This window comes from Suricata suricatta, chromosome 7 (genome assembly GCF_006229205.1).
Source record: "Suricata suricatta isolate VVHF042 chromosome 7, meerkat_22Aug2017_6uvM2_HiC, whole genome shotgun sequence".
In the NCBI taxonomy this organism is placed as follows: Eukaryota; Metazoa; Chordata; class Mammalia; order Carnivora; family Herpestidae; genus Suricata; species Suricata suricatta.
Genome location: NC_043706.1, coordinates 118,350,001 through 118,369,854, shown reverse-complemented (window position 1 = coordinate 118,369,854; position 19,854 = coordinate 118,350,001). Strand labels below are relative to the sequence as shown.

General features: G+C 45.7%; 1 protein-coding gene across 1 annotated transcript; it reads right to left on the bottom strand.

Moving 5' to 3' along the window:
- Positions 1-15,970: 15,970 nt before the first annotated feature.
- Positions 15,971-19,287, bottom strand: SLC35D3 (solute carrier family 35 member D3). Its single transcript, XM_029945006.1, has 2 exons — positions 18,849-19,287; positions 15,971-17,814 (listed from the first exon to the last, which is right to left on the bottom strand). The coding sequence occupies exons 1-2, from the start codon at positions 19,285-19,287 to the stop codon at positions 16,985-16,987; spliced, it is 1,269 nt and encodes a 422-aa protein (XP_029800866.1). The 3' UTR covers positions 15,971-16,984.
- Positions 19,288-19,854: the final 567 nt, after the last annotated feature.

Genomic DNA, 19,854 nt, shown 5'->3' with positions numbered 1-19,854 from the left:
GGGCAATGGTTTGAAATAGCTCCTGAGCTAATCTGAGGGTAGGAATGAGCAGGAAAGCAAATGGCTTCTTTTGAGGACTATGAATTTACCAGCTGAAGGGGAAGAGGGGTAAGAGGACCCTGTATGGGAGTAGGACTCTGATTGTGAAACCCAGAGAATCCCCGAGTGAACAGTAAGAAGAAAGTCTAACTAAACTGTACAAGATTTTGGTCCCAGAAACTCTATAGCACATCAGTCATTGTGGTTATGTCACAATGATATAAACCAATAATAATGCTCCTTGGACGCGTGGAAAGTGGTCTCCATTTACATATTTATAGTTACCCATGCTTTGTAGCAAATCATTTCAGCATGACTGGGAATTGCTGCAATGATTTGTTCTCTTTCCAATAGTTAGTTTGATAAATCTCGTTATTATATGGAATCACTGGGAAATTAGTTTTTCTTCTATGGAAGTAATAGCTTATTCTCAGCTACCTATCTGAAAGATCTGGCTCATGATCTAGATTTGTACTATCTGTAGACAGATAGTTCTCCTTCCCAAATTATATGCCTCCAATCTTTCAAGTTTAGAGACTTGCCGAGGGAGTGAAATTAGCCCAGCTTTGGGAGTTACTAACTTTATCCTACCGTGGAGCAAACATCTCTAGTTAGCAAATTAAAGGCCTGTTCTGTTTTTGTTTTGCTTTTGATACTGGCTTATGTAGCATTTTGGATTGGTAGGTGACTTGCCACGTACATATGTCTTATCTTCCCAAGGATGTCAACTCCCTGAGAGCAGGAACTAAGTCTTACACTTCTCTGCATGTCCAAAGCACCTTATCCAACATAATGCAGAAGAAATATTTATTAATTGGAAGTCTGGTCCAAGAAAAGGGAAAAGGCTAATTCATGAATGTTTTTTAAATACAGGAATACAGTGCCTAATTTTGATCTGTCATAGTAGTTCTATAAATTCAAAGAATCTTTTTTTATCTTGCATGCCCCTTACCAAATCATTGTATTTTTACCTATTTTTATAATTTTTGTATTTTGACCTTCATAGTAGCTTTATAAGTGATTAGCTCACTACCTTTACAACAGTAGACTATTTTGAATTTTACTATGTATTTACCTAAATTCAAAGTCTTTTTCAAATTTATTATTGCAGATAATAAATGAATCCACCATTCTGCAAAAAATGAGTATCACTCAGAGAGATCAACACCCTTAATAATTCGACTAATAGCTTCAGATGAGGACCGATGATAATTCTTAGAAAAGGTAAGCTCTTCCTTCCATGGGCAGCTAACAAAACCGTCACAAACAAGCTAGATTCTTCTCTACAAAATATTTTAGATTAAATTCTTATTCTCAGACTTACTAATCTGTACTGTCTCGGACATCATTTTATATATCTGACAATGAAAATTATCCTGCGGGCAATGTGCAGCACCTCTCTTAAGCAAATTCCTAAGAATGACATGAATTCAAGGAATAAGAAATGTACTTTGGGACACATGCAAATGAACAATGTAGGCCTTTCACTGACCTTCTCAGAGAAGAAAGTCTTTATAAACCTTAAATAGTCGTATTATTAAGTTGTTTTCGATGCAAAATATGGACATATCTGTTTTGCTAATTAAGATGTCTGTTCAACACAAGTATGGGCATCTCATTTAAATAATTAACTAGTAAGGTGGATTGCAATTCCATGTTGTATATTCAGCGTGTTCAATCAGAAGAAAATGTAGCCTACTTAGAAATATTTGTTAATTAAAAGGTTCGGAGGTTTAAATGGAGTACCTCCATCTTTGAGGCAATCCCCAAGATTAAGCCAATAAAAATTACGGGTCTTATTGTTCATCCAGAACTAACAGCACGCTTTGGCAGGCATCTGAATGCATCCTCAGCCACATAAAAGTAGCTCCATCAAATAGGTGACTTTTTAAAAAACCACCTTTACTATTCTTCCTTAAATGGACTATACCTACTGGTCCATCTATGCTGGTCTCCCCAAGGATCTTTTTCCATTCCTGAATCTGAAAACAAAAAAGTTTTTGTCCCTAACTGGCCAGCTTACATAACAATGACTTGCCCAGGGTTGAGGACAACATAATTTGCAAGTAATAAATAAAAGGCCAACTTAATAAAAAGAGAAAAAGAACTCACTGGATGTCTGTGGTATAATTTGGCTTTGATATTTGACAATAAAATAGCAGGAAATTCAGGAAAGATTTTCAGTGCCTCGTCTTTTTTCAAGGTTTGCCATTAAAGGACTTGTGAATTGGGGCTCCTGGGAGGCTCAGTCGGTTAAGTTTCCGGCTTCAGCTCAGGTCAGATCTCACGTCCGTGGGTTTGAGCCCCGCGTCAGGCTCTGTGCTGACAGCTAGTTCAGAGCCTGGAGCCTGCTTCAGTTCTGTGTCTCCTTCTCTCTGCCTTTCCCCCTCTCATGCTCTGTCTCTCTCTGTGTCAAAAATAAATAAAACATTTAAAAAAAATTTTTTTAACATGAAAAAAAAGTAAAGGACTTGTGAATTTCTTCGTTACAGGTGTTTTTTGATTTTCATGATAAATGTGTTGTTGGAATTTAGATTGGTTTAAAGGAATAGTTTCAATCAGTCAGAACATATGATCAGTGAACCAGAAAGGGCTCACGCCTTGAGCAAGTATGTACTAAATCCCCATTAGGTACAGAAATCATGGTCCCTGGGAATACACAGATGGGCAAACCCAAGCCCTGCTCCGTGGTAGCTCAGCCTAGCGGGGACACAAACATAGATAAAAACACAACACAGCATGAAAGCACCGGTTTACACCCGTGTTGAAGCAGACCCTTCTAGGATAGGCTTGAGGCAGCTCGACAGGCTGTTCAGATAAAAGAAACTCCTCTAAAGCAAATCATTTACTGCTTTTGTTAGTCACATTTTTATATATCAAGTTTTTTAAATTAACAGAGGCATACTCTTTTTTCAAATGAAAACAACCTCATTCTAAAGCGCTTGGTCGTCCCAATTTTTTTTTTTTTTTTGAGAGACAGAGAGAGTCAGCACGAGCAGGGGAGGGGCAGAGAGAGAGGGAGACAGAATCTGAAGCAGGCTCCAGGCTCTGGGCTAGCTGTCAGCACAGAGCCTGACGCAGGGCTTGAACCCACAAACTGAAGCTGGACGCTTAACCGTCTGAGCCACCCAGGCGCCCCATCATCCCAATTTTCAAAAAGAAAAACTGAGGGGCGCCTGGGTGGCTCAGTTGGTTAAGCGTCCGGCTTCCGGCTTCGGCTCAGGTCATGATCTCACTGTTTGTGGGTTCGAACCCCGCGTCAGGCTCTGTGCTGACAGCTAGCTCAGAGCCTGGAGCCTGCTTCAGATTCTGTGTCTTCCTCTCTCTCTGACCCTCCCCTGCTCACACTTTCTCTCTCTGTCTCTCAAAAATAAATAAAAAACATAAAAAAAATTTTTTAAAGGTTGGGGGGGTGGGAAGGAGAAGGATGAATAGTGAGAGCACAGAGGATTTTCAGGGCCATCAAAATACTCTGTATGATTCTGTAATGCTGGATACCTGTCATTATACATTTGTGCAAACCCACAGTATTTAGAACAACTATGAGTGAACCCAACATGAACTATAGATTTCGGGTAACAATGATGTGTCAGTGTAGGGTCATCATTTGTAACATCTGTATCACTGGTGGGGCATGTTGATAATAGGGAAGACTGTGCATGAGGTGGGGCGCAGGGGTACTCAGGAAATCTCTGTAACTTCCTCTCAATTTCACTGTGAACCTGAAACTGCTTGAAAAATTAGTCTAAAAAGTAGGTGGGGGGTTCTTGTTTGCTGCTCAGTCACCCTTTCTATGGCTCCTTCTTTCCTGATTCACTTGGTTCACTTTCTTGCTGTCTCTTTTCCTTGTTATTCTTGTCTGCTGCCAAGCCTCACTAAGACAACTCACTGCTGACTTAGTGACTGCTAACTGTTCCACTAAGACCCACATTTCTCCAAACTCAGCGTGACTAGCATCCCAGGCTGTCATCTATTATACGACCCCATTAGGGAGGCTGCTGGCCTCCAGTGGGCTCCGTCTAGTCATTTGCTATTTATTAGTTATATTGATCACCACCCCCAGAGGGATGACTGAAATCCTGGTATAGATATTAACTCCACAATACAGAACAAATTTGCTCATCTGCCAAGAGCTCTTTCAAACACTGTTCAAAAGATTAAAGAAAGGGCAGGACAACTTCACCCTCCATTTTTTTGTCTGACCTATTTCTACTTTCCCTGTCTGAATTGTTAACAATGTTCTATATTATTTTTCAAGACAAGTATCCTAACCCAAAAAAAAAAAAACCAGAAGAAAGTTTCTTTATGAACATTTTTATTGGATTGAGAAGAGCAAGTCTCCTAAAAATCTGACTACATGGAGCCCTGGGGCACCGAGAGTGCTGGGCAAGAGCTCTTGTCCAAACTGAGTAGACTTCCGAAAAGCCTGCACCGAGCCATCCTGCCTCTCTGCCTTTTATTCTGTTTCTGGCAAATTCAATTTGCACCATTTTATTTTCCAAGAATGGCAGTAAAGGGAAATCAGGGTTACCTATCAGACCATCTTAAAAGGAGCTTATAATCCACTGTAGTCTCCAATTGAATGAGAACACTGAAGTTATACTTTGATTTCATGACTTCCATTTCTTTTGTCAGTCAGTCAAAAAGGATTTACTGGGGGGGGGTGCCGGTTCACATAGCGGGCACTGTGTTGGGCAACGGGAAGGAGGAGGGCAGCAGAAAGCCTGTCTTTGTGCAGCAAGTGCTCTGGCAAAGTGTCTCCCTTTCTGCAATCATCTCTCCACGTCGTTATGGAATTGAAGGGGATGATATTTGTCTCCAAAGTCATTCAGCGAATGAAAGAGGTGGTGCCATCCTAGGATTACAGCAGCATTCTGGAACGCTTAGGTAATATTGGGCAAAGCGAATGTCCCTTCATACCACTGCAATGGCTGGACATGGCCACTCACCAAGTGGGTAATAACAGTTATAAAATATATTGCACATTTTGGAAGACAGCCACTAGGTGAATTGCAGAATATAAAATTTTTCCCTATTTGCCTACTCAATTCATTTGAACATTGGACGTTATTCCTTAAAGAAAAATAGCGAACTAGCTATTTTAATTGGGTTGCTTCTTATGGGCTATTTAAGGGTAACTGGATACAGAAATTATTGATGAGAAAGAACGGTAGCCCTCCGGAGAGTCGGGCAATCCGTGTGAAAGCCCTCCACAGACAGCCACGACTTTTGACTTGTAGTGTTAACTCCCACTAATCCCAGACAATGAGGCCATACACCAGAGATTTATAACTGCTGGTGTTATGCTATATCACACACTAGATTAGCACTCCAGACTTATCATAATTGCAATGGAAAGCCACCTCCAAGATAAGAGCACCTCTTATTTATGAAGAGATCTTTGATACAAGGACACGCGTGCGCACACACACACACACACACACACACACACACACACACACACACTATGTGAAGCCAAAGAGCCAGACAAAAAGCAAGAAATTTGGTCCACTGTCCGGATAACTCTAAATTAGATACTCTGCATCTAGGTACAAAAACATCAAGATGATTGTGGTTTGTTTGTTTTTTTTCAACCAGTGGCTTCAACATCAAATGATTAAAATAAAACTTTCTCTCTTCCATCACAGCAAGCAAGAAGGTTGATTCAGAGGCAGGTATGGGTCAAACACATTTGGAATTACATCACGTGACAAGACAAAATCAAAGGCCTGCCCTTTGCTAAGAGGTAATTGTTCTTTCTGTTGCATCATGTTCATTTTATGAATTATTTTCCAAACACATCACTGAGGTTAATCCAGTGCTACATTTTGCAAGCTTTATAGACCTACTGAATTAGTTTACAATATAAAGGAGGTATTTGATGAAAATGATGGCTTCTTTCCTTTTGCTTTCATCTTCTAAAGTCTTCTCCCCTCATGCCATAAAAGAAACAAAAGATAAAGAGGTATTCCTCAGATAGCTAAGGAAAAAAGCTGTTTTTGCTCTCTTGAACATAGCGGATATAATCAGTTGACTGTTGGCATAACCCAAAAACTAATTCTTATTTGAATTCTGCTATAGAATATTGTCCTCAGCTCTTAATGAAATCAATAAAAAAAATTGAATAGTGTAGTTTATTCTTATATACAGTACTTGCCTTCAGCGGTTTTGTAAATTAAGAGTGAGGTTACATAGAAGGTAGAGGAATTGGAAGCCTGGGGGAGAAGCGGAAGAAAGAGGGAGGAAGCGGCCTTCAAGTCTCTCTCTCTGTCTCTCTCTGTAAGTGAACCATTGTCTTTCTCGGTAAGTGAAGTGAGGGGCCAGTGTTTTGGTTGGAACACCAGCTAAGTTGTGGAACCACAAAGAACTCTGGGTACAAAAGCTCAACAAATAAGTGTACTTCTCTCCTGTAACAGTCTGAAAGTAGGGGTAGGCCTGTAGTGGCCCCCATTTTCTTCTGTATGTGCTCTGACATCCCTGAGTTGTCATAGCCGAGTTTGTGCCGCAGACACAGTGAGTCGTGAGACTGGGAAGAGAAGGAGGGACAAGCGGTTTCTTCTGACTTTTTAAAAAACAAATTTATTGAGAATTAATTCACATTCCACACAACTCACCCGTTTAGGGCGTATTTCAAAGGATTTTGATATAATTCATTATTCATTATTACTTTGTCATATTATGAGAAACTATATTGCTGTGGTCTGAAGGTGTCCTCCCACAATTTATATGTTGAGATCTTAATCCCCGGTGTGGCAATGTTTGGAGGTGGGACTTCTGGGAGGTGGTTGGATTTGGATGAGGTCATGGGTGAAGGTCCCAAATGGCATTGGTGCCCACACAAGGGGAGGAAGAGCCCAGAACTTTCTCTTGACTGTGTAAGGACACAGTGAGAAGGTGGCTACAGGCCAGTAAGCGTGTTCTCATGCTGGCACCTTGATCTGGGATGTGCAGCCTCAGGATGATGGGAGAGAAATGTTTGCTGTTTGAGCCACTGTTGTGGTATTTTGTTACAGCAGCCTGAGCAGAGTAAGACTTACATAGGCCATAAAATGTGGCCATTTTAACATGTTTTAAGTATAGTTCAATGGCACTGATTACATTCACAATTTGTGCGACCAGCACTACTCCCTATTCCAAAACATTTTCATCAACAAGCAAGTTTCTTGTAACCAAGTGATATGGGCATTGGCTTTGGCTGCAGCTCATGGCAGAGAGACATGAGAGTAGTCCAAAGTTAGCAGCAGGTGCTCAGCTAAAGCACAGGGTGCTCTAGCACGGAAGGGAAGAAAGAAGAAGGAAAGTCTGGGGAAAGTGCAATTCCCACTGAAGATATTTATCTAAAACAAAATTGTTGTCTTCATCTGTTCTGGCTGTCATAACAAAATAACACAAATTGCGTAGCTTAAAAACTACTGAAATTTGGGACACCTAGGTGGCTCAGTAGGTTGAGCATCCAACTTTGGCTCACTATCTCATGGCTCATGAGTTCGAGCCCCATATCAGACTCTCTGCTGTCAACACAGAGCCTGCTCAGGATATTCTGTCCCTCTTTCTTTGCCTCCCCTTCCCTGGTCTGTCTCTCTCTCTCTCTTTCTCTCTCTCTCTCTCTCTCTCTCTCTCTCTCTCCCTCTCTCTCTCTCTCTCTCTCTCTGTCTCTCTCTCTCCCCCTCTCCCTAAAAAATAAACCTTAAGAAAACTCAAGAAGATTTTCATGATTCTGGAGGCTGGGTCCAAGATCAAGGTGTTGGCAGATCCAGTGTCCGGCATGAGCTTGATTCCTGGTTTGCAAATGGCCATCACCTCTTTGTATCCTCACATAGTGGAGCAGAGAGAGGGGCAAGCTCACCTGTCTCTTCTTATAAAGGCACTTATCCCACTTATGAGGGCTTCACCTTCATGACCTAATTATTTCCTCAAGGCCCCAGTCTCCAAATACCAGCACATCACAGGTCAAGATTTCATATGAATGGGGAGGGGGAGTCAGACATTTAGCCATAACAAGTGCTCTACTTTCTAGAGAGGCCCTACGGACATGCCCACTCATGAGCAACCGATGAGAGTGTAAATCTCCCTACAACCTCACTGACAAACATATTTTCATCGTAGTTTAATTTGTTTTTCTCCTATTTAGATGAGGTTCAGGGTCTTCTCATGCATGTAAGAGCCATTGGATCTCTTTTGCTAAAAATTTTCTGTTTGTATCTTTTGACCATTTTTATAGGGCTTCTGGTTCATTTTTAAAATGTTGGCTAATATGGGAAGCATGGTCCATTTCGGTCTTTAGATAAACTTCAGAAGATAATCTTTAGGGTTTGTACTGCCCTTTCAAAGAATGTTTGATGAGTCTTTATCATCAAAGTAGCCCTTTTAGACATAATTCTTCATGTATATAAAACCACTAATTACATTTACTATACAGAAATATTAAAAAGGAAGTAGACTTTTCAGAAATTGGTATATAATAATCCCTAATAAATATTTGTTGAATCAAGGAACAGATAGATAATGGATAGATGGATGAAAACTTGTGTTGCAGTGGGGAAAAGAAGTTCTACTTTTCAAGTATATTTTATTTTTGAAGCAAGATCCATTTCAAATTGATATTATACCAGTTGGGAAGCTTTTGATTGGAAGAAAAAGAATGCCCAACTAAAAGGAACTTTAGGCATTTACTCTCTTCTGTAATAAGAAATGTGGACATAGGCAGCGCCATGTTGCTAATCCAGCAACACAGTAAAGGCATCAGTGAACAGGTTCTTTCCCTCATTTTTTTGGTCCCCTCAGAATATTGCCCTTCATCTTAAGGTTTGTGTCCCCTCTGGATTCAAAACGACCACTGTACTTTCAGATATCACCTCCTCGCTAACTGCGTGCAAAGGCAGGATAAAGGGAGTTTCTTCTTACGGTGAACTTGCCCAGAACCCTTCCCTAGCACGCTTACTCATCTCTTTTGCCAGCTGGGTCACAAGCCCAGCCCTGACCAATGACTGGCAAAGACATATGGGTCGACCATGATAGCTTCCAGAGAATGATGATTAATGTACCAGGGGACTGGCCTGCCCTCTCTGAGCACACTATTGCCTTTATCTGAATAAAGTTAGAGTTCTCTGCGTAAGGAAGAATGGCTGAGAGGGAATGAAGAATGGGTAAGGGGGAATGATAGGTGGGCAGGAAGTAGCTTTGCACTAGTTATAGAATTTTCCAGAATAGTTTCTCCCTCTCCCTCTGTCTCTGGAGTGAAACAAGAGAGCTGGGATGCTTCAGTAGCCGTGGCTTTTCCACATTCTGGGAAATGATGAAGTATATTGGAGAACCGCTCTTTGGTTTTCTAGAACAGTGTTATAGCCCTTTCAGTTACTTCTGGAGAAACATATTGAGCGAATAAGGAGCTGAGGGGCCTTGAGTGTGGGATGGGGTGCCTAGGGGAAAGGGGACTATTCTGAGAGAAGGCCTTGCCACCTAGCTGCAGGCTGTGCCCAAGGAGAGAGAGGGACGCTCAGAGACTCCAAGGGTAGGAGTGGGGGCTTCTGATATTGACTTTCAAATCTTCCTCTTTACACTTCAGTGCCCTTATAATGGGTAGCTACTGAGCATTCAGTAACTATGAATCTCAACTGCATCTCAATGTCAGCTTTATATGAGCAACACCTTGTATAAAAACTGGAGTTCTGGGGCCATTAGGAAAAGCAGTCTGTAGAAACTCTTTCTGGATGATAAGAAGCATCCATCCAAAATAGGCAAATCCACCAAGGCTGAAAGTAAATTAGTGATTGCCAGGGGCCGGGGAGATTGGGGGAGAATGGCTAATGCCTTCTAATGGGTATAGGATTTCTTTTTGGAATGATGATAAAGTTCTAAAATTAGACAGTGGTAATGGTTGTACAATTCTATAAATACACTAAAGAGCAAATTTTATGGTATGTAAATTTTATTTCAATAAAGATATAGCGTTTTTTTAAGTGATCAGCACAGCAGCTGGGAGCAAGAAGCAATTAGCTACACTGATCATGTTCAATGAATCCTGAGAAACACGAGTAAAGGTCTATACTTTCCAAGGTTATATTTAAAGTGAGGAGTAAGTTACTGTATTTGACTATGAAGAGAGAGATTGACCCAAAAGGCTGGGTAGCTTGGGGATGCTTTGTTGGAATAGTAACCAAGCCCCTTTCTTTATTCTGCTTTTCATGGTCCCTCCCTGGTCCCTTAGTGCTCACAAGCAGAAAATGATTTATACACACACACATGTATAGGCTGTTCTAGAAATAAAGTTGTAGCTTTCTCCTTTTTGAGGACAGCAGAAAAGAATTATGGATAGAGTCAAGATCCCCACTGAGCTGCAGAATCAACAAACAGTGTGGCCGCTCACCAGAACTCCCACCATTTCCAGCCTTATGATGTCAGAGTGAACGCTTCTCACTGAGAATAGCATGCCCGTGAAATTTACAAGCACTGGAGCCAGATCTACAGGTTACCAGTTACGGGAACAAGGCAAGTTATTCAGCCTCTCCATACTTCAGTTCACCCCTTGTGAGACTGGTATAATATTCATGCCAACTTACAGAGATGTTGTGAGAACTGAATGAATTAGTACGTGTAAAACACTTAGAAAATAGTAAGCACTATAACGAAAGCATCAAGTAGCAGCATTTCTAACAGCTTGCAATACACAAATTCTTCCAATGTCCAGTGACTTTGTGAAGCATGAACACAGGAATCAACTGAATTGTAAACTGAAGAGAAAGATGGTAGATACAACCATGGCATGGCTGTTTAAGACCATGAGTGATAGATGCACGCTAGATGGTAATTTGCAAGAGACCAGAGAGGTATGTCTAATTCCTAGTTGGGCACAGGGCACCACACCTTGTGCAGTTAGAAATCAGAAACAAAAAGAAACAAAAAAACCTCTTTGGGTTCCTCACTCCCCCAGTTGGCTGAAAGCCGTTAATTTATGTTTGTGTCACTTGGGACTTTTGCGGATACAAGTGGCAAAACATCCCAACTTGAAAAGATGTCAACAAATAATAACAAAAGGCTTTGCTGCATGTAGCTGACAATCTGAGGGATAGTGGTAAGTGAAAGCTTAATTCCAGGGCCACATGGGGTCACCAAAACTCAGTTTCTTTCTTTCTCTTTCTACTTCCCTGATCCACTTGGATTCCCTGTATTGTTTCCTTTTTATTATACCTTTTCTTCATGGCAAGAGGGCAATAGCACATCTGCCCCACCCCACCCTAGCCTCCCAGGTTCAAGTCCAGTAAGAAAAAAAACACACACAACACACTACTTAAGTTTTGCCAAAGGTACCCTTGTACCTCCTTGGCTCTGACCAGGTCCCATGACCTCCCTGAACTAATTGGGCTTCCAAGAAATTTTATTTTATGTCTTTATTTTATTTTGAGAGACAGAGAGCGAGAGGGGGAGGGGCAGTGAGAGAGGGAGACACAGAATCTGAAGCAGGCTCCAAGCTCTGAGCTGTCAGCAAAGAGCCCAACACGGGGCTCGAACCCATGGACATGTGAGATCATGAGCCAAAGTCAGACACCCAGGTGCCCCCAAGAAATGTTTTGATGGGATTGGTTGGAGTTAGACACTGAGGATAGAAGGATGGAGTCAACAGGATCTGACTTACATGAACCCCGAAGTGGAGAGGATGCTTCCCCAAGGGAGATGTGTGCATTCTGCTACTTCATGTTCTAATCTGTTCTGCTTGCAGGCTTTATTCCAAATCCTGCTGTTGGATCTCAGGAACAAGACAAAGCAAATTCAGAGAGGCTTATACCCAGAATCAGAAGTACTCGTTATGTGTGGAAGGGGCGGCATGGGCTGTGGCCAGGGAGAAGGGGCCATTTCAGCAGATGCGATCATGTAGTTCAGTGTGGCAGACCTACCGTGGTATCTAGAGACAAAGGCAACAGATGAGTCAGGTCAGTAATGATCTCCCGGAGATTAACAGGGGAGTTTTGGGTGTCGCAGTAGGTGAGGGAACGTGGTAAAAGAAAACCCAGAGGTAGAAGAAATCTCTGTCATGCAGAAGTGAAGGACCCCAAGATGGAGAAAGGGGGATTGATACTAATGACAACCACCTGACACACCAATCTGAATGTGCATTGACTCTTGCCCACGATGCACCTGGACTCCAAAGTTTCCCACGCTCACATGCAGAAACCAGCACAGCTTACGTGCAGGCGTGGTCAACACAACGTAAGGGGCAGGAGGCCTGGAGTTACAAGAAGGGCCAGCAGCTGTGGACACTTTCATTCCTTTTGGGGCCTTCCTGAGGAAGGTCTAGCTTCCCTTCACAACCTCTGTCTCCACAGAAATTGAGCAGGCCTTCCAAAAGTCTTGAGGCAGGACTTCTGGTCCCAGCTCCAACATGTAAAGAGTTTGGAAGTTGTAACTACCATTTCTACAACAAGAAAAGGTGAACAAACTGAAAATAAGCGACTTTTCTAGGACCCATTGGAGAACTGAGGTTGCAGGCAAAGCTGCCAGCCCCAAATCTGGACAGACAGATGCATCCAGAACATCACAGCAGAGCCTTTACCTGGAGCAGAAGCCACTGGAGCTGTAAATTTGGTAGAAACACTTAAATAGTAAATTTTATAGATTCCTGAAGGCTGAATATGAACTATCTTGAGAGTGAGAAACTCCTGGGAGCCAAGTGTTAGCAGGACTCCCACATTTTCATGGGTTTGACTTCCAGGAACCTTGGCACTCTGGTAGAGGGAGGGAAGGACCAATCCTTGTGAAATACTCTTAGAGGGTCCTCATAAAAGGCCTACTCTCTGGATGCAAAGACTTACCAGAGCCTTATCTCATCCCAGGGAAAGGTTTTCTGCTTTCACCCACCATAGGCCCCTTTGGTCTTCCTTTCTCATTTAAGGGGAGAAAAAAAGAAAAGACTAAAAAACCCTGGTCAGAATCCAGGGACACAGACCACTAAAAGACTGAGATGTAATAAGATTGTAGAACACCTTTCCCGTACCATTTCCCGCACATCAACAATGTTCTGGGCTAAGAGTAGATCACAGCTTTCAGATCTGAGGTGCATCAAACTCTATCTAAGGAGGAAGCCCATAGAAAATAGGGAGATAAAAGCAAGGACACTAGAATTTGAAGCCTCTGGCGTCTATGCATGCAGGAAACATTAAGCAGAGCCCACTTTGTAGCCATATTCACGTGAAATCTCACACTAGAAGCTGTTATCCCACATATCATCCAGCTTTCAAAAAAAAAATCATAAGGCATGTTAAATAGCAAAGATAAAATGTACCTAAATATAAGCAAGCAACAGAACCACACTCAGATAAGACACAGGTTTTGGAATGATGAGGTAGGGAATTTAAAATAACTATGATTAATATGTTAATGGATCTAATTGGAAAAGTAGACAATATGCAAAAGCAGATGGGTAGTTTAAGCAGGGAGATGGAGGGGCACCTGGGTGGCTCAGTGGGTTAAACATCTGACTATGGCTTAGGTCATGATCTTGTGGTTCATGAGTTCGAGCCCTACGTCAGGCTCTGTGCTGACAGCTCACAGCCTGGAGCCTGCTTCAGATTCACCCCCCACCAAAAGAACCAGTGAGCTTGAAGACAGGTGAATAGAAACTTCCCAAACTAATGTACAAAAACAGTCTTCTGTCCGTTGAGGGCTTGTAAGTTTAACCTACCTTCGGCTCCCTGAACCATTGCTATTAATCACACAGACTGTTAGACAATCTGACAACACATGCCCGCTTTTGTGGGATGGCTAGCCGTACAAAAGTTTAGGCCACTATTTCAGCTCTGCTCAGCCACCCACAGGAAGGCACACACACACCCTCTCAGCAGCACGTTCTGAGCAGTCATTCCCCCAGTGTTTTGGACAATCTATGCCTCAATAACGGAGGGCAAGACGGCAAGTAGGGGCCAAGGCCAGCAGCGGGCTGAGCATTGGGAAGCTCGGTCTGACATTGTGCTATATTCCACAGACAGATTCCAGTTGAGACATGGCCGGTGAGGGTGAGGCAGGACCTCCATCCTGAAGAACTGATAGAGGAACAGACTGTCAAGGCGGAGACCAGACACCCAAATACATGCAAGGTAGGGGCATAAACTCAGAGAAAATGAGTTGTCCAAAATGGGGTACAAAGACTGGGCCAGTCAAGCAACAGTGGTGACTTTCAGTTCAGTCCCTCCCTCGATAATATCCAGGAGAGCTGCTCAGAAGCTTCGTTCCTGCCTGACTCAAGGCCTTTCCAGAGCCCGAAGGTCAGACTGGACCTGAGTCTGTAGGTGGGTGCAAGTGCCACCATCAATAGAAGAAGGATTCAGAAGCCAGACAAGGCCTGTCACCTGCTCAGGCCCTCCTGCGGCTGACCTCCAAGCACTGACGCACGTTTAGCCCTGTGCTACGGCTTACTTTTTTGATCACACAGAGACTCCCAAACTTTGCCCAAACTGATAGTTGTGACAGAATGTCCACCTTTAATCTTCCTGGGTTTTCCCTGTATTTGCACACTCCCCACTGTCCTCTCCCAGCGGAAGTACCTGTGATGGTTACGTTTATGTGACCACCTGGCCAGGCTGTGGGGCCAGGTGTTTGCTCAGTGATCTAGTTGTTGCTAGGAAGACATTTTTTAGATGTGCTTAATATTTACAGTCTGTAGATTTTGAATAAAGGAGATAGCCCTCCATAATGTGAGTGAGCCTGTCTACTACTCAGTGGAGGGCCTGAAGAGCAAAGAATCAGGTTCACAGAAGGAACAATTCTGCCTCAAGACTGCAGCATAAACACCCTACCTGAGTTTCCCACCTGCTGACCTGCCCCGCAGATTTTAGATTTGCCAACCCCACCATTGCCAATTCCCTGATCTCTCTCTTTGAGACAGATGATAGATAGATAGATAGATAGATAGATAGATAGATAGATAGATAGATAGATATAATAGATACAGATATAGTCTTCTTGTTTGTCTATATATATATACACATATGTAAATATATGTATATGTGTATGTATATATCTATTCTTGGTCTTATTTCTCTGGAGAACTCTTAACTGATATAGTGTCTCTACAAGTTTGTTGACAGGAAAGAGTTCATCTGTTTGCAATAAATGCAAACCAACAGTTTTGACCAAAAGGGAATTTTTTTTTCAGTGAAAACCAATCATGCTATCCATTTCTCTGAGAATGGTATTAACAAAAAAATACATACTTCATTCAGCTTTGGGGCTTTTCATTAATTCTCTTCTGGTCTTGTGGTCTTCCGGCATGTTGACACTATAATGAGTGCTTATTTTTAAGGCAGTCATTCTAACCCTAGCCAACCGTCTTTAACTGCAGACCTATGAGGGCTCTTACGTCGTAAACGGCTTGTAGAGGTACCTGTGGAAATGCATTGCCCGTGACAACCAATAAACAAGCACCAGTCACAAACCGCCATAGTCACATTTACTCACCCAGCGTGTGGCTCCAAACTGATGAAGCTGAAACTTCCATGTTTGACTCTGCTTTTTGTTTTGTGGTGATTTTTTGGAAAATAATGAAAACTATGGGACACTGTCATATGAGAGTCTCCAGAACATGCTGGCAAATAAAAAGAGCACCTTCTCTCAAATTACCTCTCCGGAGGGAGTGGAAAGAAAGACCTCCCTCTGGTGCACTACTACAACCCAGGCCCCACGTTAACTGAGGTCGGCTGTGGAGAGGCAGTATTTTATTTTACTTTGTTACAGTTTCCTTGACTGGACCGTGAGAATAGTTTTGTGGTTGTTTTTGTTGTTGTTGCTGTTTTAAAGTGGACTGCCCAGCTAACTTAGGAACTTTGCCGTGGGGTGGCCCCTACCTAGCAGATACCAGAGACCACACATTGAAGGCACACACAAACCACACAACAACAACAGCACACCAAATGTGTCTAAAACAAATTTATAACAATATATCTTTTAGCAGATAGACTCATACTTTATTTTGACAAATGTAAGATAGAAAAATATCATAAAGTGAATATAGCGGTTGCTGTTTTTTGTCCCAGGGTTTGGGATGTGCAGTGTGACTCTAGGAAGAGCTGGCTTAACCGGACGGTCTCACTTCGGCTTGGGCTACGGTTAACACCAAATTATTTCTTAGCCTTTGCATTTGCTTGAAAGGATATAGGGCACAGTAAAACTGGCTTTTCAAAAGGTTATGGCATTCAATAATAGATATTATGAAGCGATGAACCCAAACAACCTTTAAAATACTTTTATAATTACTAAAAGCCAACCTCAACCTTCAGGTTTAAAGCTACGAACTCATACATTCAAAACAGCTTTAACATTTTCTGCCAATATATAATAGAATAATAGAGCACTTAATTTTTTTTAGTGAAGAAAAATTAGAGTAAACCGGATATTTCAGATGACTATAAACAGTAAACGTCAACTCAATATATACGTGTGTGTATATATGTACGTATACGTGTATACGTACGTATATATGCATATGTATAACTTCAATAATATACTCTTGCTCAGCTGGCCATGAACACTAGTTCTATCACTGAAGATGTATCCCAGTATGTCCTCTTTGAGCTTATTAAGTGCTGTCATCCTGTCTACACTCCATCTCTGGAGGGGGTGGGTTGAGGAACTCTTAGTACATGCAGCTATTCGGTTATGGTTATAAAGACAGAAAATTCATGTGCAGTGTGCACTGAATACATTTCCGTCTGCAGCCGAGATCGCTGCCTCACTTTGTTCAGCACCCTCACATTCCTTTGTCTCTGTGATGCCTCAGGTAAACCCAGGCTAAATAATTCAGGCAGCTGTAATTGCAGTCAGTCCGTTTCAGCTTCTGTCTTTGCTTCCCTTCCCCACTCCTCAAAGAATAAAATTGTGCGGCCCCTCGTTAAAATATGTTATCTCAAACATAGAAAATAAGTGTATGTACATATATATACATACATGCGTTTCCTTTTCAAGGACTGGGTAACTCCTCATTTTCTATCAAGTAATCCTTCTTCATATACTTGGTTCCCCTAACTAACCTCCACACTTCGAGGTAAGTATCCTTCAGTGACCTCTTGCTCGCTTCCTCAGGGCTGCGTGTGATCTGCGAACTCCGAGCCACCAGCGGAACTCCTCTGGGGCTGCCCCTGGCCTCTGGCCCGCTCTTCTGAGTGGAGCCACCTGCTGCCTTGCCACCTTCTGACCCTCCATTTCCATCCTCCCCGGGCAGCTCCTCCATGACGAATGGCAGCTGATCTCCACTTGGCTGCGTCTCCTCTCCCCCAGGCCGCGTCTCTAGGTCCTCATAGTTGCTTTGCTTTCTGGTCTCCAAGAATTTGGCCACACAGTAAATGATGGAACCCAGGGTGTTCACCACCACGCCGGCAATGAACAGAGAGGTGGGCTCCACGTCGCTGAAGGCCACCATGCCCACTGTGATGGTGGCGATGCTCTTCACCACGCCCACGAAGCTAGTGGTCACCGCCGAGTTGATGTAGGTGCAGTGCAGCGTGGTGAAGTTCATGGCGCAGCCGATCAAGATGCAGGCCACGAAGATGCAGACCATGGTAGGGTCCTTCCAGCCGGGGAAGGTCCAGGCGTGGATGGAATCGGTGCTGGCGAAGGAGCAGACAACCAGCAGCGGGGTGGCAGACACGGCGATGACGTACTGCGCCGTGAGTGGCCCGTGCTCGGTGTCGGCGCTGGCCTTCTGGATGAGCACCAGGTAGGCTGCGTGCACCAGGACCGCCAGCACGCCCGTCACGTAGCCGATGGGGTCGCCCGTCAGGTCGCCGGCTCCTGGAGCGCCCCAGTGAACCACGGAGCCAGGGCAGGAAGGAAAAAGAGAAGACACCGGGTTGGCGCGGGCGGGTATTCACTGGGGCAACGCTTAGGGTTGGAGAGTAGACAAAGTTCGCGTCCCAGGTCTGACCACGGGGACAAAACGGAGGAGCCAAGCTCAGCCAATGCCCAGATCGAAGCCCAAGCGGAGGCGCCTTCTCTACATATCCCGGGGTCACCCTGTCTAGTTCTGTGCACGACTAAGGGCCGGGAGGGCGCAGATACCCTCGGGGTGGACACAGAGGTCACCCAGGAGCGTCGTACGCTGGCCTCCTCTGTTAGGCCCCGGAAGGAAGAGGGATCCCCAGCCAGCGTCTTCTAACCGAGTCGGGAGCCGAGCGGACGCCTCCCTCTCGACCTCGGTGCGAAGGTTCCGGGTTCCCTCCGGCTCCCACACGGCTCAGTCCTTCAAGCTCGGCCCTCACGTGGGTCTTAATCCGCCCCCTCCTCCCCCTCCCCCGCCTCGCGCCGGGAGTACCTCGCGCGGTGCCAGAGACCCTAAACTAGCTCCGGCGCCTCAAGCTCGCTTTCCATCGTCCCCCCACCCCCACCACTCCAGCCGCGCGTGACCCCGGGAAGTTCGCCGCCCCCGCCTCCGGCAAGCTCAGTCCGCCCGGGCTCAGGAGGCTCTCCGACCCCTCCTGGAGGAAGGAAGGGGTGTGGGGCGGAGGAGAGGGGAGGGTGGAGAGGGGAGGCAGTGAGGAGGGAAGGCGGAGAGGGCGATAGCGAATTAGGCGGGGGGCGGGGGTCGGAAGCCAGGACTTCGGGGAGGGGTACGCTCTGGAGGAGGAGGTCGGAGCGCCGGGAAAGGCTCGGCAGGGTCCCAGAAGTCCCGTCCGCGAGCCGAGCAACCTCATTCAAAGTCTCTCTCTGCCTCAGTCTCCCCTTCTGGAAGGGCGGGCCTTGCACTAAGTGATCCTCGCAGTCTCCGTGCGGTGGGGTGCGGTGGGGTGGGGTAGGGTGGGCCGGGGGCGGGCGGAGGTCGGGCTCACCTGCCAGGGCGGCGCCGCAGGTGGTGATGAGCACCGCAGCGAGCACCCCTGGCGAGGGCGCGCCGTTCTTGAGCACCAGGACGCCGATGAGCATGGTGACCAGGGGCAGGCAGCGCTTGAAGACCACGTACATGGGCAGGCTGAGGCCGCGCAGGGACCAGAGCGTGAGGCTGGACTGCAGCGTGGAGAGCACGGCGACCCCCGCGAAGGAGCGCGCCAGACTCCAGCCGAAGGGGGGCACGGCGATGAGCCCGAGGCGCCGCAGCAGCTCCAGGCTCAGCGCCGCCGTGGAGCTGGTCAGGCACTGCACCAGGGTCAGGAAGGAGAACTGGTAGCGGCTGATGAGGAACTTGAGCAGGATGTTGAGGGAGCCCGAGAAGACCCCGTGCGCAATGGCCACCGAGATGCCCAGCACGCGGCCCCGGCACAGCTGCCGCATCGCGCCGGCCGCGCCGCACCCGGCGGTAGGCTCCGGCACCTGCGGAAGGAGAGAGGGGAAGAGAGAGCCGGGAGCCGCGGAGCGAGGGCGGCGGGGGTGACCGGCCAACGCCGCGGCCGAGGGCAGGGGGCGCCGGCTCCCTGCAGAGGGCAGCTCCAGCCAGGCGTCCTCGCCGCTCCGCCGCTCCGCGCCCGACTGCCCCGCAGCTCCCGGGAGGCAGGGACGGGGGCGGGGGACTCCGAAAAGTGGCAGGGTTTGGGGGCTGGTCTGAGAGGAGTGGCGGGAACCCTAGCGACAGCGATTTGTAAGTATGTGACGAGCTGCGATGGGTTGTGTCCCGCGCAGTTTCACAGTCAGGGCGGACGCTGTGCGCCTGGAAGCCCCCGCCGCTGCCGCCAGCGGGACCGGACTCGCACCTCCCGGGCACCCCAGCGCCCACCCCGGCGGGCTCCCAGGGCGCCGCCCCCCCCCCCCCCCGTCGCCTCCGCAAAAGCCAGCTGCTCCCACTTGCCTCTTCTTTGCAGCTCCAAGCCCAGCAGCGCGGGTTGGGGGATCCCCAGCGCATCT

Coding starts and splice junctions, on each gene's coding strand:
- SLC35D3 (XM_029945006.1), bottom strand. CDS start 19,287: ATGCGGCAGCTGTGCCGGGGCCGCGTGCTGGGCATCTCGGTGGCCATT. Junction 17,815..18,848: donor CTGCGGCGCCGCCCTGGCAG/GTGAGCCCGACC, acceptor GGGGCGCTCCAG/GAGCCGGCGACCTGACGGGC.